At 39.4% G+C, this 22,534-nt stretch overlaps 3 protein-coding genes and 1 long non-coding RNA gene across 5 annotated transcripts; 3 read left to right on the forward strand and 1 right to left on the reverse strand.

The window, feature by feature from the left end:
* On the reverse strand, positions 7,214 to 7,946 carry LOC104747868. The gene is made up of 4 exons (XR_761262.2): positions 7,841 to 7,946; positions 7,686 to 7,731; positions 7,546 to 7,595; positions 7,214 to 7,457 (listed from the first exon to the last, which is right to left on the reverse strand). It is a non-coding gene; the product is annotated as an uncharacterized LOC104747868 (long non-coding RNA).
* On the forward strand, positions 13,033 to 16,051 carry LOC104747870 (transmembrane protein 230-like). Of its 2 annotated transcripts, none has more exons than XM_010469579.2 (2): positions 13,033 to 13,750; positions 15,678 to 16,051. In XM_010469579.2, exons 1-2 carry the CDS (start codon positions 13,561 to 13,563, stop codon positions 15,797 to 15,799), a joined length of 312 nt encoding a protein of 103 aa, XP_010467881.1. In that variant the 5' UTR covers positions 13,033 to 13,560; the 3' UTR covers positions 15,800 to 16,051. The 2 variants fall into 2 exon arrangements, with proteins under 2 accessions (XP_010467881.1, XP_010467880.1); XM_010469578.2 differs by lacking the exon at positions 13,033 to 13,750 and adding an exon at positions 14,159 to 14,872.
* LOC104747871 (UBP1-associated proteins 1C-like) lies at positions 17,191 to 20,522 on the forward strand. The gene is made up of 6 exons (XM_010469580.2): positions 17,191 to 17,349; positions 17,446 to 17,520; positions 17,709 to 17,815; positions 17,988 to 18,167; positions 18,376 to 18,585; positions 19,110 to 20,522. Exons 1-6 carry the CDS (start codon positions 17,263 to 17,265, stop codon positions 20,287 to 20,289), a joined length of 1,839 nt encoding a protein of 612 aa, XP_010467882.1. The 5' UTR covers positions 17,191 to 17,262; the 3' UTR covers positions 20,290 to 20,522.
* Positions 20,786 to 22,520, forward strand: LOC104747872 (UBP1-associated proteins 1C-like). The gene is made up of 6 exons (XM_010469581.2): positions 20,786 to 20,970; positions 21,071 to 21,145; positions 21,227 to 21,357; positions 21,586 to 21,961; positions 22,082 to 22,189; positions 22,290 to 22,520. Exons 1-6 carry the CDS (start codon positions 20,884 to 20,886, stop codon positions 22,350 to 22,352), a joined length of 840 nt encoding a protein of 279 aa, XP_010467883.1. The 5' UTR covers positions 20,786 to 20,883; the 3' UTR covers positions 22,353 to 22,520.

Below are 22,534 nucleotides of genomic sequence, written 5' to 3' on the forward strand. Positions count from 1 at the left end.
TTCACCAACACGGAAAAATGCTCGACCTCAGAGAACCACTCATACGGTTTCGTACCATCAAAAACTGGCATCTCGATCTGACGAAGTGAGCTTGATCGATTCTCCAAAGGCAAATTTCCAACATCTGACAAACGCGGAGGTGATTCAGAAGAATACGATACCTGCTGCGAGATCTGAGATGTTTTCGGCTGTTCATGTTGTTTTCGAGATGATTCTCCAGCTTCCCCAAGGTTGAAAGCACCGTACGCATTGTCTCCTCTAGAGATAACAACTTGTCGTCCTGTACAACCATCGCCTGAGTTAGACGATTGTATTTGCCGCCAAGAACCTTCAATTGACACTCCGTCGCCTTCTTCTGGAAGCTCTCACTGTTTATCAACGTCGGATCATCAAAAGTAGCCATCGCGATCTCAATCGAACCAGTTTCACCGCACCATTGATAGATCCTTGATCAATCGTATTTGTAAACTCAAACTATATCCAATTAGAAAGGAATCAGAGAATGCCAGAGTTTATGGATTGTGAAAGAGGTAACGGAATGAATACAATATATAGCTCAATCTGAATAAGCACTGATCAACATTGATCAGTCACCGAGCACATCACTCGGTACCTCAGCACATCGCAGAAGGATTTACAAACTCAGATTAAACATAATGAAGAAGAAGAGCTTCATGATTCTTTTAAGTTGATTCCGCAACGGCCAAGCCTCTCTCTTGTTCCAAGTATTTGCTCTCCTCTTTATCTATGTCCACGTCATCCTCTTCTTCACTTACTTCCTTATGGAGAATCGTATCATGAACTTTCACGAATTTTATTGAGACAAAGTTATTCTTGTTTTCCAAATTCTGAATTGATATAATTTTATATAAATTTTATATGAATTGAACCTTTTTATGTGCCAAAGAACAAACGAAAACAAAGTATTTTAACAAAGATTCTGTTCGTGTACTATTATCTGCTGAAAACATATTGCTCGTCCCACACTAACAAGAGATCCTGAGCCAAATATTCTGTTCCAAACAAAACGCTCAGTAAACGAAGACCAAAGTATTGAGGTCTGAGGCTCAACTCCAAGTGTCTATGGCTGTGCAGAGATGAATCAACAGCAGCCAGATGACCATAAAAATGCAGTACACGCTTCGTGAACTGGAGTTAACCCGGTGTGGGAGGGATCCACTGGCTGGGAGAAACAAAAAATAACTAGCCATGCATGGCGACACAACCTTTTTCAAACAAGACAATGTCAACTTCACTTTCCGCCCCATACGAATCACTCAACCTCAAAATGGACTAAACTTCAGGATCAAGCTCATCTATACTTCCCATTCTCTGCGAATTCAGTAACATTGTATATTGAGTCCATAAACTAATTGGAATCAAAGGTGTAAGTGATATGTCATCCTCATGAAGACAAACTATCCAATTTATCGGCAAAATAATCTTCATAGTTTTTATGCACTTTAGAAAGACGCATGATATCAACATGAAGTACATAAAGGAAAGGGTGCTAAAATCTTGCGCATTCCTGCAAATGTGAACAAACAGATCACAAATGGTAAATAAGCAATTTAACTCCCAGCAACGTAGCTCCACCACTGCACTCGATCGCAATTCCGAAAAATTTATTTTTTGGTAGCCCTCTGATACGATTTGCTTATAGAAATATACTTGATAGATTTATAGAACTGGAATTACAAAAGGAACTGAGGATTTTATTAATGGAGCTCCTCCCACTCCCCCTAAAAGACCTTACCAAATACTCGATACCTCTCTCTTACTCTCTCCGACCTTATATATAGCCATAGACTCAAGAAATAACCTAAACTAACCATGGTTGAGTCTCACAACAAACCATGGTTAAATCTCACAACAAACCATGGTTAAGTTACTTATTATTATGCATTTTCACTGCTTCTATCAATACCCCTGCCTTTGAAAACAACCTTGTCCTCAAGGTTGAAATAAGCAACATGTTTAGCCAACCCCTTCTTTGAGCTTCCCAGGACAGTCAACATCTGGCAACACTTCCCACTTCACCAACAACTCCTCATGCCCTGTTTTAAGATTGTCTCTAGCTTCCAAATCCAAATTCAGTTCTGATCCGACATGAAGATTTTCCTTTAGCTGCATCAACATGTCTTCAATTTCACCATGTCTTATTTTGTTTGCCAAAGAGGACACTGAACTAGGCAATAGGATTATCTGTTTGGCCGTGACCTCATCCAGTGGAAACACCTGCTCTATCTCCCAAAGTTTTTGCTTAAGATAACAAATTTCCCAAGCCATGCCATTCTTTTCTTGTTCCTGTTCAGCAACCGTGTTTAGATAGACAATCAGAAATACCATCTCCATCAGCTTTACTTCCCTTTCTCGACTAACAGCAGCCACTCTGATTTTCACCATTGTTTGAAATTTATCAGCAGTAGTGAAGGCTAATGAGACTGTATGCTTCTGTTTTGTTGAGACCTCCATTGCAGCAATAATATTAAGAGAAGAATGATCTCCCATCATATTTAACTTGCGCATGAAATCTGCGGTAAGAACCAATGCAACTATCCCCAAGCTAACACCATGTCTTCCAACTAAGGTTACCACTGCCACCTCAATTAGTTTCTCAATACCTAGCATTGACCATTGTATCTTTTTCTTAACACCCTTCCAACATTTAACCCGTCTGATCTTGGTACCATCAAATGCAATTCTATCCCATGGAATCTTCTTAAGACAAAGAAAGAAATGAACCTTCGGTGTAACTTTTAGCAGCCACATCTTACCGATCACATGACAGTTAGGGTGCATGCCATTCTCCATCTTATAAAACCCCTCATCTTGCATTTCTTTATATATCACATAGGTCTCTCTTTCATGGTGCTTCTTTCTAAACTTAGCTCTCATTCCGCTTGTCAATGACTGCTTCCTTTTAGCTGTGATGAATCGCCATAGTAGCTTTACATAGATCAATGCTTGGAAGCTATTGTTAAGCTTCATAAATTTTCTGCCAAGCTTCTGCCTTGTCCTCTTCTTCATTATGAAAACCTGCTCAACAAGAGCTCTCTTTGTGTGAAAGGTTAAGAACTGCATTACCTTCTTCTTGTGCTTATGTCAAAATTTGCGTCTCTTTCTGCTAGTCCAACTCATCATCTCTTTAGCTGTTCTAACTTCCACTTTCAGCACGTCCAAGATCACTTGATGCATTTGTTTGTTATGCTCTTTTAAATACGCCACAACCCAGCTTATCAACCATCTTATGTTAGTCATTCCACCAACGGTCATGTCCCTCATGTAAAGCCTCTGCGATCCTCTAACTGTCCCCATTCTTTTGCCTATGAACATGTTCAACCCTTGAAACCAAACCCGCTTTTTCCAGTCCAGCTGCACCGTCTTGTACTTGACCCTATGTGGCTTGGTACAGTCTATCTTCCTCTCGACCTCCGCATGTTCTCCTTGCCAAGACTTTTTCCGAAACATTTGGTAGGTAGTGTGGTACTCCTGCTTCTTCTTGCACCATTTTTTAAAGTGTTTTCCAGAACACTTGAGATCGAGTATAAAGTTAAGTGTAAAGGCAATATGATTTCTAGAGAACCTCTCTTTATTCTTCTTCTCATGCTGGTTGCGTTTCTGCTTGATACCCTTGCTCACATACTCCATCTTCATCATGTTTTTCTTCTGTTGTAACAGCCACAACAACCTTTTGTTGAACGTTTGGTGGTGCATCTTCATCTTGAAACATGTCTTCTTGTTCCGCATCTCAACCAAATCTTTCAACAGACCACAGTTCCACCATCTTGCAACAATTTTCATCATCACTCTTCCATTTTTCACACATCCCTCTACCACTCCATATGGGTTATAGTTATTTGAATGATTCTTACATCGCTTTTTCTTTTTCTTTCTCTTGACTCTATTATCTCCCCTCAACCTTTTGTCAATTACTTGGCTGGCGGACAACAAATGACAGTTTTCTCCAGCGTAGACCAATATAGTTGTGTCTGGTCTGTCATGTATGTTCTTCATCTGGATTCGAGAGATCCCCAATTTCACTATTCCAGCTTTGTATTTAAACCCCTTAGCCTTTGTGAACTTCTGCTTTCTCTTCGTCGTAACCTTATTCCCTGTTTGAGACAATTCCTCGAACACCTGGTAGGCATGATTTGGCTTAGCTGCTTGTTCCCTATGGTTTCGATGTTCCTCTAACACCTGCGGCAAATTGAAGTTCATATGTTCTTCTTTTCTCTTTGTCAATAGCTCCACAAAGCCTGTATCTCTTTTGAGTTTGCTTTCAGACCCATCAATCTTTGAAAGCGTTTTCCATCTCTTCTTCTTTTTCTTCTTTGTCTTCACTTTTCTTTCCATAGGCATTTGATCGAACACTTGGTGGACAGGTTCACTCTTCTCAACATCGGGCTTTTCTTTCACATCTGTTTGTTCTTGGAAGAGCTTATCTAACGATACAAACATACCTTCTTCTCCTTCTTCCGCTACTTTCTGACATAACACCATTTCTGCTGTTGGCTTCTTCATATCATCTCTACTCCAATATCCTCTACAGAATCGCCATAGCAAACTGCTCCTGAACTCACTCCAACCAGTAAATGGAATAAGTGAATTTCACGATCTACCCATGCCAAAGCTTCCCCTTCAATGAAACCATATGCGAAAGGCAGCTTCTCATATTCAGTAAAATCTTTATCAGAGAAATACTTCTCAATCCATGAAATCCACTGCTGTAGATTCTCGCCACTGAAGATCGGAACCTCCACTAACCCATCACAGTCTTCCATGATCGAACTGCTCTGATACCAATTTGATACGATTTGCTTATAGAAATATACTTGATAGATTTATAGAACTGGAATTACAAAAAGAACTGAGGATTTTATTAATGGAGCTCCTCCCACTCCCCCTAAAAGACCTTACCAAATACTCGATACCTCTCTCTTACTCTCTCCGACCTTATATATAGCCATAGACTCAAGAAATAACCTAAACTAACCATAGTTGAGTCTCACAACAAACCATGGTTAAGTCTCACAACAACCATGGTTAAGTTACTTATTATTATGCATTTTCACTGCTTCTATCACCCTCTCAAAATATGCTTGATTTTAGTAAACTAAGATAAAGAAAACAAACGGTCCGGTTAAGCTTTCGAATGCCAACTCCCCTTGAATATTCAAAAAGCAATTGTTCAAGTCAAATTGATTAGTTTTTAAATAAAAATTATACAAAGTGAACAATGGTTTTTGTTTTTGACGTCAATAGAGTGACAGTTAAAAAGTCTTTATTAATAAAACCATCCATTCCGGTTCTATATTTGTTCGAATAAAATGCTTAGCTAATTATGTGGATACTGTTTTAGTAGTTTTCGTCAATAGGTCCCAAGGCACGGTATTGTTGTCGTCACTCGTCACACACTCGAACGCAATTTTACTGTGACTTTATTTACTAGTAATATGAATATCTAGTCAAAATTTTATTTCTTGATCACCTGCAAGTAAATGATTCAAACACAAGTTCTTCGTTTGCATTTACTATTAATATTGATTAATTTAAGATATTATGTATAACAATCACTGCTGTGCCAATGATTCTAGAGGTTTGGGGCAAAATTTTGTAATGTAAAATTTTAGAAAACTTAACTAACAATATATCATCTAAAATTTGTGTTAAAATAAAAATTTATAGAGTTTTTGAATCAAATACTAAGAATTATAAAAGATGATAACAAAAAGATTAATGATAATGATGATAAAGTTCAAATTTGTAGTTAAAAACACTTAAACATTGAAATTAACTGAATAAATTTATAAAAAATATTTGTCAAATGTGGCCTAAAAAAATATGATCGAAGATGTGGCCTAGGGCTATTGCCCCATTTTTTATTAAGTAAGCACGGCACTGATAACAATGTTGAATATATTAACGGAACATTGTTTCGTACATTGTTAACAGGACATTGTTTCGAAGAATGGTAATGCTGATAATTAAAGCCTACGTGAGATTCAAGGAGATGAGATTAAACCTTGATAGGATCAAATACAATATTCTTCTAAATTGCTTTGGGGAAATATATTTGTTAAGATGCTTGCTAAAGGCTGCCAACCCCAACTGATCCTTGTGAGTTGTGACATACAAAATATGGCTTGACTCTATATATCGAGAAGAGTGGAAGCGAATCTCCCAATAACATTTTCGAGAGATATTACAAAACTTCGATCACTATACGATAAAGTTAAACACTGTTTTATAATTATCTTAAATTTGGAATAATTTGTAAAAAATATATGTTTTTCTAAAAAAATCTGGATTTTATATACCAATTAAAAAAATATGGAAAAATGTTGGCCTCGACAAAAGGAAATTACAGTGAAACTTTCCTAATCTTTGTTGTCAAAGTAAACTTTCTTATTTTGTTTTCCTTTTTATCATAGAAAAAGGTAATTTTTCTTGGCTTCTTTCTGGAAATTAAATAAAAAAGTGATTGTGTTATGTATATATATATAATTTATGGTTGGTTCTATATTGCTAAGCCTCGATCACACGATAACTTTACGTCATGGAGGAAGATTCACAACCGTCTCGGTCTCCTTCAAGTAACCTAGACCACCCCGAGAACTACACAAAAACCCTTCCTCTTAAAGTCATGGTGGAGATCCTCTGCAGACTTCCGGTGAAATCTGTCGCCCGATTCAGATCCTTGTCGAAGCTGTGGCTCTCTTTACTCGGTGGTCGTATAAATTAAATTTGCCAATTTTTTTTTCCCATGGATTTTTTTGTTTTTCCCTTAAACCAACTTGTTAGTTGTTTGATCATTATTATTGTCTTCCTCTTTCATTAATGTTAGCTTACAACATACAGACTCCTTATTATCTTATAGACTTTGATAAAAAAAAATCCCAACTGAGTATTTATGAAAAAATACGACCTGATTTGCCCGCTTTCACAAATACGAACATTATCTGGCTCTACATTACGGTGAAGATACGACTTGTAATGGATGAACAAGTTCGTGAAACCCAGCACTGAGAGATGTGGCAATGCATCAACCACCAAAGCATATGAGTATATGACCCAGCTAGCATGAGAAAAGTCAATCATCAACCAACACACAATAAATGAATAACCGCTGATGAATATTCAGAACACAGAGATAAGTGGGATTTTAAAGATAAGAATCTTATGCATTACAATCTTAAAGATTCAAGCAAGACATAAGACATCGGATTCCAATCTTAAAGATTCATCTAAAACAAAATTAGAGTAATGGGATTTTTTCCTTGGTTTATTACAAATCCCAAAAAAGTTTTCCTACTACAGATTTCTCAACGATGACTTAGAGGCCGATTTCATTCGCTTCCTTGAGATTGTTGTTGTTTCAATTCCTCCAACTCATTCAACTTCTCCTGAAGTTTCCTAATGCTTTCCAAGGCCTCTTCCCGATGAGAGATAATGGACTGCCAATATGAAGGAGGAAAAACATATTAAAAACGAAACTATATGCAAAAAAAAAAAACATCAAAAACTGATTCTAAAACTTGTTACCTTTTCGTATCGTATAAGCTCTTGTAAACCATCATCACTAATCGCATAAGCTGTGAGCAAACAAACAAAAAAATCAAGTTAGACAAAGGAAAAAATTGAAACATATATAATAAAATCATCACCACAACCAAACCACATACCGATTCGATATCCAGTAACAAGTCCCAGTGGTACAGCTACCAAAACCTACATTCAAAGGAAAATAAACCCAAGAGAATGATTTCACAGAAAATATATGTTCAATCAACTCAAAACCAAGAAGCCAAACAGAGAAATCAGAAATGTAAAGTATTACCTTTGCAATCAAGCTCAATCTCCTGATAGGTTGAGAGTACCTATAGCGTTTATGAGGAAGAAGATGCGGACAAAAGGGAGGAAGGCTAGACAATGGGAAAAGAAGTCTCAAGAGAAAAGTGGCTAAGTGTGAAGAAACCTTGGAGTGAAGCAGAGGGTTCGAAAGAAATAAGAAGTTTAGTTAATTTATCAAAGTGTTGTCGTTTAAGTAAGAGGAACATTACCCTTGTATATTAAACCTTCGATCCCAACTAGGGTATCGTTATCAAAGAAATTATTATCAAACTATCTCTTGCCTCCAATCCCTTCTTCCCCCTTCTCTCTCTCTTCTTCTATCTTTCTCCCCTTTCTGGTTACTTGAGTTAGGGTCAACCTAACATTTGGTGCCTTCATTGTTTGAGTGAAACAAAGAAATCGATGGCTGCACAAAAACAAGCTATCGATTCGGAAATCGACTCCGCCGTTTCGGACTCAACAACGGTTCAACCGCGTTCGGTCGAGGAACGCCTTGCTGAGCATGACAAAGTTCTTGACTACCTCAAGATAATGGTGGAGAAGATCCTTCGAAACCAAACTTACGGGGTCATATCTGAGTCGCAAATGCCTGGAGCTTCGAGTCCAGCCACGGAGGAGCAGCCTCAGGTCACGATGTCACAGCCTCAGGTCACGGTATCACCAGCGGTGGCTTCGGCTAGTGTTCAGCGCGTGGGGATCTTACCCTTACCGCCGCGTGAGTCTCAGCTGCGTCCAACGGAGCTTCACTACAACACACCGCCTCCGGTTCAGCAAGCGTCGTACTCCAGGTATTCTTCAGAAAGTAGCCGCCTTTTGGAGTTGCCTTACTATGAAGGGCTTAACCCGGATGATTGGTTGTTTCGCGTGGAGAAATGTTTTGTGTGTAACAACACACCTGAGTCGGAGTGGATTGACCAAACCGTGGATCACTTGACCGGTTGTGCAATCACCTGGTGGAGATGGGTTCATGGTAGGTTGCGTATTCGTTGTTGGAAGGATTTTTGTGATAGGTTCAAGAGTAGATTTGGTACTGGGAGAGGCCAGTCCACCTTGGATCACCTGCTTTCCATAATGCAGCAGGGGAGTGTTGATGAGTATCGTGAGCGTTTCGAAGAGCTAGCTGTGGAGTTACCGCATGTTCCTGATGATGTATTCGAGTCTGCTTTTCTCAAAGGGCTCAAGCGGAGTATCAGGAACCAAGTGGTATTGCTTAAACCTCTGGACATGACTGAGTTGGTAGATAGTGCGAAGTTGGTTGAGTCTCAAGAGAATGAAAAAAGCAAGCTATCAAGCATGAATGGCTCAGCGTAACTTCTCTGGTGGCCACAATAGTCAAGGGTACTCGCAGGTTCGTGACACCAAGAAAGTTCATGACTTTAACAAGGAGACGAAGAAGGTGTTCATAGGAGCTGACTCTAGAAACAGTAACCCTTGCAGGAACTGCGGTGATAAGTGGTTCCTAGGTCACCGTTGTAAGCAGCAAAAACTTAAATGCTTAGCGCTGGAAGAGGAGGATGAACAGGAGTTCTATGAAGCTAAGGAAGTAGTGGTTGAAGAAGAGGAACAAGAGGTGGTCACAATGGGTGCTATGTCTGGGTTTACGGATGAACAATCAATGAGACTTATGGGCAAGATGTGCGGTAAAGCAGTGGAAGTCCTTATTGACTCAGGGGCAACGAGTAATTTTATATCTGACAGATTGGTGAGGGAGTTACAAATACCTCTCTCGGGTAGTAAAGGGTTTGGCGTTAGAGTAGCTGGAGGAAGGATTTTGGAAGGAAAAGGGAAGTGTACTGGTCAGTTGCTCGAGGTTCAAGGGGTGGACATTGTGCAAGAGTTTCGTGTCTTTGACTTGGGCACAACTGATGTGATACTTGGTTACGCTTGGCTGGTCACATTGGGTGATACGAGGATCAACTGGCTAAATCGCACACTGAGTTGGAAAATAGGAGTGCAGTGGGTTACTATAAGGGGTGACCCTTCCCTCAGTAAAGCTCAGGTGTCGTTGCACTCCATGGAACGAATTATCAGGCGTCAAGGAGAGGCTTTTCTACTGGAACTAACCACATTGTTCTAAAATCAGAGAGTTACTTCCAGAAAAACAGAGAAGATTGAAGCGGTGGAGAACCTGTTAAATCGTTTTGGGAACGTGTTTGCTATGCCAACGAAGCTACCCCCTTCCAGGAATAGAGAGCACGCCATTATTTTGAAAGAAGGCACTTCCCCTATCAACATGAGACCTTATCGGTATTCATTTGATCAGAAAAATGAAATTGAGAAATTGGTGAGGGAAATGCTTGCGGCTCAAATCATTAGGCCAAGCATAAGCCCGTTTTCGAGCCCGGTGTTGTTGGTAAAGAAACGCGATAGAGGGTGGCGTTTCTGCGTGGATTATCGAGCATTGAACAAAGCTACCATACCTGACCGTTATCCTATACCGGTGATTGAGGAGCTTCTGGATGAGTTGCAGGGAGCATCAATTTTTTCTAAGTTGGATCTGAAATCTGGTTACCACCAAATCAGAATGAAGAAGTCAGACATAGAAAAGACGGCTTTTCGCACACATCAGGGACATTATGAATTCATGGTCATGCCCTATGGCTTGACGAATGGACCTTCAACTTTTCAAAGCATAATGAATGATCTATTTCGTCCCTACTTGCGGCGGTTTGTGCTTGTATTCTTCGATGACATCTTAATATACAGCCCGAACTTGGAGGAACACCTTAAACATCTGGAGACGGTGTTGAAGCTTATGGCACAACACAAATTCTATGCTAACGCCAAGAAATGCTCATTTGGCAACAGCGAGATTGCTTACTTGGGGCACATTATCTCAGCAGAGGGTGTGGCTGCGGACCCTGAGAAGTTAGAAGCTATGCTCGGTTGGCCTACTCTGAAGACTGTCACAGAGTTAAGGGGATTTCTAGGCCTGACCGGATATTATAGGCGTTTTGTTAGTAATTATGGTATGATCGCTCATCCATTAACGGTGTTGCTTAAAAAAGACGGGTTCATATGGTCTGCTGAAGCTGCAACTGCCTTTCAAGCGTTGAAACAAGCAGTCACCAGTCTCCCTATGCTAGCATTACCTGATTTTACTCAAGAATTCCAGGTGGAAACTGATGCCTCAGGTTTAGGAGTTGGTGCGGTCTTATCTCAAAATAAACGCCCGATTGCTTTCCTTAGTCAAGCTTTCTCCCCATCAGGAAGAACTAAATCAGTCTATGAGCGTGAACTCCTAGCAATTGTTCAAGCGGTAACTCGTTGGAAGCATTACTTGACGGGTAGGGAGTTCGTGATCAAGACAGACCAGCGTAGTCTCAAGCACCTGTTGGAGCAGAAATCAGTATCTACAGTGCAACAGCGTTGGGCTTCTAAGCTGATTGGTCTGAACTACAGAATTGAGTACAAGCCTGGTACAGAAAATAAGGTGGCGGATGCACTCTCGAGACGACCTCCAGAGCAGGAACTGATGCAGCTGACCTTGGTTGCACCTCTCAATTTGGATAAAGAGGTTCTGAAGGAGCAAGTGAGAACCGATACAGAGCTGAGCTCGATCATATCCAGTCTGGAGAACGGGCAGTCTCATCCGTTATATCAGCTGGAAAAAGGGTTATTATACAAACAGGGGAGATTGGTGTTGCCTGCTACTTCGCCATTCATCCCACATCTACTTGAGCAGTTCCATACAAGTGTTATCGGAGGACATGAAGGGGCTCTCAAGACTTTCAAAAGACTAACTCAAGAGGTAACATGGCGAGGCATGCGAAAGGATGTGGTAACGTATATCACAAAGTGCCAGACTTGTCAGGAAAACAAATACTCTACCCTGTCTCCTGCAGGTCTGCTCTCTCCACTACATGTGCCTCAACGCGTGTGGACTGACATCAGTATGGATTTCGTCGAGGGACTGCCAAAGTCAAAGGGGTTCAATTCGGTGTTAGTGGTGGTTGACCGTTTAAGCAAATATAGCCATTTCATAGGGTTAAAACATCCATACACGGCGAAAACGGTGGCAGAGGCATTCATACGGGAGGTAGTGAAGCTACATGGGTTCCCGGAGAGTATTGTATCGGATCGTGACCGCGTGTTTCTCAGCAAATTTTGGTCCGAACTCTTCCATTTACAAGGAACCAAACTGCATCACAGCACTGCCTATCACCCACAGACCGATGGTCAGACAGAGGTGGTAAACCGTAGTCTAGAGACTTATCTGCGCTGCTTCTCTAGTCGAAAACCATCGACCTGGGCTCAGTGGCTTCCCTGGGCTGAGTATTGGTACAACACCTCTTACCACTCCACTACGAAAACCACACCCTTTTTTGCTGTTTATGGCCGTGATCCACCCAAAATACTCAGGTATGGCGACACGCCAACTCCGAATGCTAATCTGGAAGAGTTGCTAATGGACAGAGACAGTTTGTTGGTAGAGCTGAGAGAGAACATGGAGCTAGCTCAATACAGAATGCAGAAGGAAGCTAATAAGCATCGTAGAAATGTGGAGTTTGCAGTGAATCACTGGGTCTACTTGAACTTGAGGCCTTATCGTCAACGCTCAGTGGTGAATAGAAGAAATGAGAAGTTGGCACAAAGGTATTTTGGTCCTTATAAAGTGATACAGCGAGTGGGAAGGATAGCCTATAAGCTGGAGTTACCCAAGCACAGCAACATTCACCCAGTTTTTCACGCTTCTCAACTTAAGTTTGCGGTACCAGACTCGTTTACACCTCAGGCATTACCATCCATCCTCACACACGATTTGGAGTGGGACACTGAACCTGAAACACTGCTGGATATCCGCAGAAGTCAAGGTGGTGAGACAGAGGTCTTAGTCAAGTGGAAAGGCTTGCCTCCATTGGAAGCTACTTGGGAAACCTTATCAAACTTGGTGCAACAATTTCCAGACTTTGACCTTGAGGACAAAGTCAGTTTATTACGGGGGAGTATTGATAGGTTGAGAGTACATGTAGCGTTTATGAGGAAGAAGATGCGGACAAAAGGGAGGAAGGCTAGACAATGGGAAAAGAAGTCTCAAGAGAAAAGTGGCTAAGTGTGAAGAAACCTTGGAGTGAAGCAGAGGGTTCGAAAGAAATAAGAAGTTTAGTTAATTTATCAAAGTGTTGTCGTTTAAGTAAGAGGAACATTACCCTTGTGTATTAAACCTTCGATCCCAACTAGGGTATCGTTATCAAAGAAATTATTATCAAACTATCTCCTGCCTCCAATCCCTTCTTCCCCCTTCTCTCTCTCTTCTTCTATCTTCCTCCCCTTTCTGGTTAATTGAGTTAGGGTCAACCTAACATCTCCTCATCATCTTTGCTTGCGATTTCGATTTCGATTTCTCTCTCGCTTGGATTTCAATGTTAATCTTCTTCTCTTTTTTTTTTTTTTTGGACAAACGAGGGATTTCTTGTTATAACTTCGGACGTTCTGCCGTTCTTTCGTTTTAATAACAAAACTAAACGACACGTAGTTTTCATGCTAATAGCAAAAACGGCAAGACTTGGTTGGTTTGATTAATGAAACAATTATATCTCCGTCATCTTCTTCTTCATTACTCATTCATAAAGGAAGCAAAAAAAAGAGAGTTTGATTTCGTCGTCTTCACAGCTTTCTTCTCTCGCGGCCAAAAAGAAATCTTAAAAATCGACGTCGTTTTGGTTCTAATCGTATTCCGGCGAAATTGACTCGGAGGCTTATTCGATGGCATACGTCGACCACGCGTTCTCGATATCGGACGAAGACCTAATGATTGGGACTTCGTACACCGTCAGTAATCGACCACCGGTGAAAGAGATCTCACTCGCGGTTGCTCTTCTCGTGTTCGGAACCCTAGGAATTGTCTCTGGTTTCTTCATGGTTTATAATCGAGTTGGTGGTGATCGAGGTCACGGTACGGTTCCTTGATTAATCAATTGTTACTAATTTTGCGCTTCACTGTGTTCTTGATTAGCTTAGATTGAGGAAATTAGTGATAACCTGCTTACTTGTGTGTAGACTTGTTAGTTTCGTGATGAAACCTATTTTGGGGAGATTTAGGGATTAGCTTGAGAACTTTTTAGGAAACTGCGTAGTGTTGTTGGACTTGGTTTTGGTCTNGAGGAAGAAGATGCGGACAAAAGGGAGGAAGGCTAGACAATGGGAAAAGAAGTCTCAAGAGAAAAGTGGCTAAGTGTGAAGAAACCTTGGAGTGAAGCAGAGGGTTCGAAAGAAATAAGAAGTTTAGTTAATTTATCAAAGTGTTGTCGTTTAAGTAAGAGGAACATTACCCTTGTGTATTAAACCTTCGATCCCAACTAGGGTATCGTTATCAAAGAAATTATTATCAAACTATCTCCTGCCTCCAATCCCTTCTTCCCCCTTCTCTCTCTCTTCTTCTATCTTCCTCCCCTTTCTGGTTAATTGAGTTAGGGTCAACCTAACATCTCCTCATCATCTTTGCTTGCGATTTCGATTTCGATTTCTCTCTCGCTTGGATTTCAATGTTAATCTTCTTCTCTTTTTTTTTTTTTTTGGACAAACGAGGGATTTCTTGTTATAACTTCGGACGTTCTGCCGTTCTTTCGTTTTAATAACAAAACTAAACGACACGTAGTTTTCATGCTAATAGCAAAAACGGCAAGACTTGGTTGGTTTGATTAATGAAACAATTATATCTCCGTCATCTTCTTCTTCATTACTCATTCATAAAGGAAGCAAAAAAAAGAGAGTTTGATTTCGTCGTCTTCACAGCTTTCTTCTCTCGCGGCCAAAAAGAAATCTTAAAAATCGACGTCGTTTTGGTTCTAATCGTATTCCGGCGAAATTGACTCGGAGGCTTATTCGATGGCATACGTCGACCACGCGTTCTCGATATCGGACGAAGACCTAATGATTGGGACTTCGTACACCGTCAGTAATCGACCACCGGTGAAAGAGATCTCACTCGCGGTTGCTCTTCTCGTGTTCGGAACCCTAGGAATTGTCTCTGGTTTCTTCATGGTTTATAATCGAGTTGGTGGTGATCGAGGTCACGGTACGGTTCCTTGATTAATCAATTGTTACTAATTTTGCGCTTCACTGTGTTCTTGATTAGCTTAGATTGAGGAAATTAGTGATAACCTGCTTACTTGTGTGTAGACTTGTTAGTTTCGTGATGAAACCTATTTTGGGGAGATTTAGGGATTAGCTTGAGAACTTTTTAGGAAACTGCGTAGTGTTGTTGGACTTGGTTTTGGTCTCTATTTGTAAGGTTTTCTAGGGATCAATTAGTGAAACATGTGGATCTCTCTCTCTCTCTCTCTCTCTCTTGATCAAACAAATCACCAGAGGCATTAGATTTGGTTGCCCTCTCTGATAATTTCCATATTGGTTTAGTTAGTTTCAGAGAGTCAGATTTTAGTGGATATCGATTAAGTTTGTTGCTTTGATCTCATCTTTGCAATATATACTGGAATTACTGATCTTCTCTGGTTGCCTGAAACTTCTTAATTGTTCATTTTACACATCTACTCACTGCTATGTTAAACAAAAGCATCTGCATCAGATTCTTAGTATAATAGAATAGGTTATATTTTCTTTACCAGTGCTAGAGGAGACAATTACTTGTTTCTCATTCTCATTGTCACTTCCACAACTGATCGCTTCTATGTAAATTGTCCTTGGGGTTCTTTCTCACTTCCCTCTTTTTAAACCAAATACTGGAGAAGTAATCTACACCAAAAGTGGGGTTTAGAACGTAAAACAGGGCACAGCCTTTCAAATTTGTATTTCGAGAAAACTATTCAAACTAATGATTACTGAAAAGTGAAAACTCACTCCTTTTTTTGGTGTTGAAACAGGGATTTTCTTCATTGTACTCGGATGTCTTCTGTTTATCCCGGGGTTTTACTATACACGGATTGCATATTACGCATACAAAGGATATAAAGGTTTCTCCTTCTCAAACATACCATCCGTTTAAGACTTATGAATCGGCGTCTGTCCTCTCTTACGCTCAATGTATAGGTTGTTTCCGAAGGGAAGGTTTTATATTGCTTTAAACCAGTGACTTAATTATTCTCTTTAGTGTGATTTTTACATTACTCGAATGACCTATGTTTGATATGTATCTCTTTTTGGTTTCTCATTCTCTATGTTAGATCATTAGTCTTTGATAAACATCCTTGTAACGTATAGACTAAGCTAATCACAGGTGATGTAATTGGTGTGTTTATTTCAAAGTTCAAACCACAAGACAAGTTAACAATTTAAAAAAAAAAAAAAAAAATGAAGAAGATGATCGATGATTTTACTTAAAAAACAAGTTTTGGCAAAAGTTGTGTTACTGTAAACATTGTAGCCGTCAAAATGCAGAGCAATAATAATTGTTATGGTTGTCTTCTTTTATTTTTTCATCTAATCAGATTTATGGCAGACGCAAGTATATGTAAGTACATAGTTTGGCATTTTCATAAAAAAACAAACATTTCAAAAACTATAGGTTCGTATTGCTTGTTGCTTAGTTTAGCCACTTTAGTAACATACTACCATATACTGTAAAAGTTTGATAAACCCACAAAAGTATTTAAAAGTTTTATTTCCTAAACTGTCTTATATAGATGAGCTTAGTTTTGTGAATGTTAATCGAATATTACTCAAGTGTATGTTACTGTGTGATTGCCTGTAAAACTTGAGTACATGTACATAGGTAATTAATCCTTTGATAGATAATTCTATATATATGTGATTCGAGTTCTATGACTTATCTAATCGATTTCCCTCGTCACTCAATTTTCCTGCATGATCCAATAAATCTTTAAACCCCTGAGAACTTTGTGACACCCAAGTCCATATTTATTTACTATTATCTTAGCAGTTTTTACTACTTTAGTTTATAAATTTCGTCCATATTCCTCATATTATTTATACCATATACAAACACTTCATTCTACTCTTAACAAATTTTGTAGTGCATATTGTTAGTTTTAGTGGATCGATCCTTCACAGCAATAACGTACTATTGTGTGTACACTTGTAGTTATTTAGGTTTCTTTGATTTTTACTCCGTCTACTGTTCTATTTCTATTTCTATTTAATACTCTTTTGGTATAAATTTGATGCAATTGTTCAAACACATTACACACTCTTCGTATGTGATTCGAAATCCAACTTCAAATGATTGCTCGAGGATTTTTATATTCTTGTCTGAAGTGTTATCTCATTTAAGTATTTAACAAAACAAAAATTCAGAAGCACAAACGACGCCGTTTTGTCGCTATAAAGTAACAAACCATGTCGTTTTCGAATTTCGAGTGATGGGAAACAACACGTAGTTAGAAAATAAATTCATCAATCCCTCTGGCAAAAAGAAGGGTTTCAATTCAAATTTACAGGGACAATTGAATATTTTCCCCAATTCTAATCGATCGATCCCAAATTCCCCCAATGGTGTGGTTTCAGTGCGAAGATTGTGGCGAGAGTCTGAAGAAGGCAAGGCTCCCGGGACACTTCAGTATGTGCAGTGCCACCAAGGTACACTCTAACATTTGAAACTTCTCTGATGATTCTTCTCTTTAATCTCTCTCTCTTGAATCCTGATGATATCTTCGAAATCGTTGTGGTGATCAGTTATCTTGCCTTGACTGTGGAAACATGTTTGCGCAAGATAGCGTTCACTTTCATAATCAGTGCATCACCGAAGCGGTAAGTATTGGCCAATCAAATCTCTATCAATCTTCTCGTCCTGTTTCTATTTGATGATGCTATAATCCCTAAATGGTTCTGCCTTCTATGGAATTTTTTTTGGCCTTTTAGGTTTAGGTATGTATTTTCTTGAAGAGATTGAAGATTTATTTCGTGTTTTTTCTTTTTTTTTTTTTTTCTGTATTTAGGAGAAATATGCTTCAAAGGGGATATATAATTTCGGGAATTCGAAACGAAATCATCTCGGTTTCGATATAAATGGCGAGTTATACGAGAGTCCTTCTTGGTTTTGTAGGTACTCTCACATCTTTAATCAAGTTTAATCTAAATTCGAGGTTTGACTAACATTGTTTTAGGTTTTGATAAAACTAATTGAGACTTTGCTCCATAACGTAGTGTTTGTTTGTGAGTATTTTCTTGTGGTGAGGTTGTATGAGGAACATGACTGGAATGTTATCTGTTTGCAGCTTATGTGATGCAAATATGACTTGCGAGCAGGATTATTTTGCTCATGTCTGTGGAAAGAGACACCGAGAGAAAGAAAAAGAGGTTGCTGAACAACCAACAGATGATAAGGACAACTTAAAACAACAGCCCGACTTAGATATCTATGTTGGTTTATCAAACCACTATCCATGGTTCTGTAGGTAATCACATCTTTCACCTTTTCTTCCATTTTCTGTATTTCTATGATAGTCTGAGGTTGGACTACATTGTTTACGACTACAATAAAATCAATCTATGAGATTTGCTGGTGGAGACTTTTATAATGTACTGGTCTTTGTGTGCTCTCTTGTGGTGAGATTTTAAATTTATGAGAACATGCATTAAATATTTTTATCTATTTCGTTCCAGCTTGTGTAACATAAACGCTACCAGCCAGCAGACTTTGTTGTCCCATGCCAATGGGAAGAAACACCAAGCGAAGGTCAAACGGTTTGATGCTGAACAACAGCAACGACAATCAAAACAACATTCCACGATGGATAAGAAGGACAACTCAAATCAACAGATCGAAGTTGATATAAATGTCGGGTTATCCAATCGTCCTCCATGGGTTTGTAGGTAATCTCTTCACATCTTTCACCTTTTCCACTGCCATTTTCTATATCACGTTAGAAAAATGAGTGCACTTTTGATGATGTGAGATTACTGGATATGTTAATTATGAAATAGTTGAGGCGTTTCTACAATTTTTAGGAGTATAATAATGTCATTTTAGAAGAACCTTTTCTTTCTGTCTTTGGATTGGTCAAAGACTTACTGAAACTTGGTGTAAAATGAATTGGCATTTGCAAATGCCTTGTTTATCCGTGTCCTTAGTAAGAGTGCTCACCAAATCTACATGCCAATGATGCCATTGCCACCTGAATCCTGAGTAAGTTAGTTGTGACTAGGATAATTCTAAGTAGGATGTGCATCAGCTATTGAGTGGAGTCGTGTATATGGTCAGTTTTGCATCATTGTTATGGTTGCATGGATTTATCTTTGATTATGTACTGTAATATAAATAGAGATGATTTTTGTGTTCGTTCTTATCAGTTTTCTCGGGAAGAGTTAATGCTTTGAATATGTCTTATTGGTTCCAGGTTGTGTAACACAAAGGCTTTCAGCCAGCAGACTTTGTTATCTCATGCCAATGGAAAGAAACACCGAGCGAATGTTGAATGGTTTCTTGCTGAACAACAACAACAACAATTAAAAACACCCACGGTGGATAAGAAGGATACAATTGAAAATGCTTCTAATGGTGATTTCGAACAGAATAAAGTATATTTGCCTGTCTCCTCAGGTGTTACTAATGGATATTCACAGGCTGACAAAAAGAGAAAGCTAGAGACTTTCGATGAAACAGAGAACAGGGAGGTAGTTCAGGCCGAAGAAGCGAAAGGAGGGGGTGAGGAAAAGAGTGAAAGAAAGAAAGCCAAGAAGCAAGACAGTGAGAGGAAGGGAAATCAGGAGACTAAGTCAGACTCTGATTTCGAGTATGACAAGGAAGACATTAAGCAGCTGTTGGTATCTTACTCGAAGGAAGAGCTTGTCAACCTCGTATACAAGACTGCCGAGAAGGGCTCTCGATTGTTCTCTGCCATCATTGAGTCGGCGGAACGTGACATCGCTCAGCGCAATATATTTGTGCGTGGCTTTGGATGGGACACAACGCACGAGAACCTCAAGGCCGCTTTTGAGTCCTATGGGGAGATAGAGGAGTGCACGGTGATCATGGACAAGGACACTGGAAGATGTAAAGGTTACGGGTTTGTGTTGTTCAAGACACGGAAGGGAGCAAGAGAGGCATTGAGAAATCCAGAGAAGAGGTTGTACAACCGCATAGTGGTATGTAACCTAGCATCAAAGAAGCCGTCTGGGGCTGGAAAGGTGCAAGATATGGTTGAACCGGTGAAGATTGATCTAACTCAGATGGCTAATCAGCCGGTGAAGATTGATCTAACTCAGATGGCTAATCAGAGTGAAGTGACGTTCCCGGGGCGTGAACTGCCTCACCGGTATGCACTCGAGAATATGCACCAGCAACAGGCTATGTACAGACAGAACATACCCTTTTACGGACACTGTCAGCTTGCTGATTTTGACCCGATGTATGGTGCACTGCCTGGTAATCAAATGGTAGCTGCTGGTCAACCAAACTATTGTATGTTTGGTTCGGGTATGATGATGAACCAGGGATCGATGTTGCCACCACCTAACCATATGGGCATGGGAGGGCAATATTTTGGTGATGGCGAACATGCTTGGCATCAGAGGTAGCTAAGATCAATTGGTGAAGCTTTCTTTTAAAGTAGACTTTTAATCTACGGTTAGGCTATTAATTCATCTGGTGTCTTTATGAAATCTATCATGAAGCCAGAAAAACTAGTTTCCGGTTTTCGAGTTCTGTGAATATATAATAACCAAATTAAAATTAGAGTTTTTTTGGGTTTCGTTTTTTTTTTCTGGATGAAAATAACTATAAAGTTGAATAAATAATTGACTTCCTTAAACTTACTAAATACAGTTACACCTGTCTGTATAAATTATTTGATTTTTTTTGGAATATGCAATTTTGTAACTGAATTCTGACTGATTGACTCGCTTTGGTTCGGTTTGTATATCTAGACCACAAAATTAATGTCCCCCTCATCGCGCGCTTGTCGTTTCACAAAAGAAAACTAAGAAACCATGTCGTTTTTAGTATTCAAAAACAGCGCGTTGTCTGACACTTTTAATAAACAAAGTCTTCATTGTTGTAAGCCGTTCTAAAACCCTAGCTGGGGGTAACTAATCTTTATACCCAAAATTTGATCTCTCTGCTTTAAAATTTTTCGCACAAATCTCAAATTCGATCACCGGAAGAGGAAAACAATGGTTTGGTTTCAATGCGAGGACTGTGGAGAGAATCTGAAGAAGCCAAAGCTCCCGACTCACTTCAGGATGTGCAGTGCCACAAAGGTAAAGATTCTTTTGTTGTTCTTCTTCTGGTGAAATCGAAACTGTATGATGATGATTGTTTCTGCTAAGTCTCTTTCGTTTGTGGTGCTTATGAGAATAGTTATCGTGCATCGATTGTGGAGAAATGTTTGGGAAAGATAGTGTACAAGGACATAACCAATGCATTACTGAAGCTGTAAGTGATTTATCATTGTCTATGGATTTGAATTTTAGTTTTCTAGATTTAAAAAGACTGAAGCTTTGTTTCTGTGTTTAGGAGAAGTATGGTCCAAAAGGGCAGTCAAAGTCATCTAATGGCACACCTGCAAAGCCAAAGGACAGCTCCAAGCAACAGCCTGACTTTGATATTAATGTCGGCTTATCGAACCGTTATCCGTGGTTTTGTAGGTATATATATTTACATCTTTGGACTTTACCTTCTCTTTTCCGCTTTAGACATGGATGCAGTTTTAATGTATTAAGGGTTTGTCTACACTGGCTGGTTGTATTGATGTATCTTTGGAACGATAGAGATAATGTGGACTTTGTTTTTGGAGTGTATTGTTGTTTGTGTGTGTTGTTTGACTCCTGATGAGATTTTGTGAGGACATGAGTAATTTATGTATTTGGTTGCAGTATATGTTACACAAAAGCTACTAGCCAGCAGACATTGCTTGCCCATGCGGATGGGAAGAAGCACCGAGGAAAAGCAAAAGCCTTCCATGCTAGACAACAACAACAACAATCTGAACAATCCACGGTGGATAAGAAGGATGGAAGCGAAAATGCTTCTAATGGTGATTCCGGACAGAAGCAAGTGGATGTACCTGTCTCCACTGGTGTTGCAAATGGAGACTCGCATGCTGAGAAAAAGAGAAAGCTAGAGACTTTGGATGAAACAAGTAAAGGTGAGGTAGTTCAAGCCGAAGAAGGTGAACTAAAGAAAGCGAAGAAACAGGACCATGAGAAGAAAATCAATTGGAAGAAGTTGATCACATCGGCGTTGAAGTCTGTACGTATCTATCAACTCTCTCTCAGTTTCGGTTTCGATTTTAACCTTTTTTTTTTTGCAGCTTGCAGTTTCCATTTATTACTAATGCAGTAACACATTGTTGAATTTGTATTGATACAGAACGATGATAAAACTTTGAAGATGAAGAAACTGAAAAAGCTCGTTCTAAAATCTCTGGTGGATTCAAGCATAAACAAGTCTGATCTCAAGGCAGAGCTAGAGCTAAAGGTCAGGAAAATCTCGGCTGCATAATACACAACGAATCTGTTCCCTGTCTTTTGAAAGTTCTTCTGAATAAAGTCTTTTTTGTTTTTCCACAATCTTACAGGTGAACTCGAGCTCTAGATTCACGGTTGACGGGAAGTATGTGAAACTTGTGGCTAAAGATTGAATCTAGTTCTTGAGCCAAACCATTGGTAACATGCCTATTCAAATCGGGGTTACCCGTCACAGTTTTGTCATATGAATTGCTAGTACTGTCTGTGCCAAATGTGGAATTTCATCAAACTATCCTATTTTCTTGACTAATATTTTAGGCTCCAAAATCCAGTTTTTGAACGTTTAACCCCTTTA

Source organism: Camelina sativa, chromosome 15 (assembly GCF_000633955.1).
Source record: "Camelina sativa cultivar DH55 chromosome 15, Cs, whole genome shotgun sequence".
NCBI lineage: Eukaryota > Viridiplantae > Streptophyta > Magnoliopsida > Brassicales > Brassicaceae > Camelina > Camelina sativa.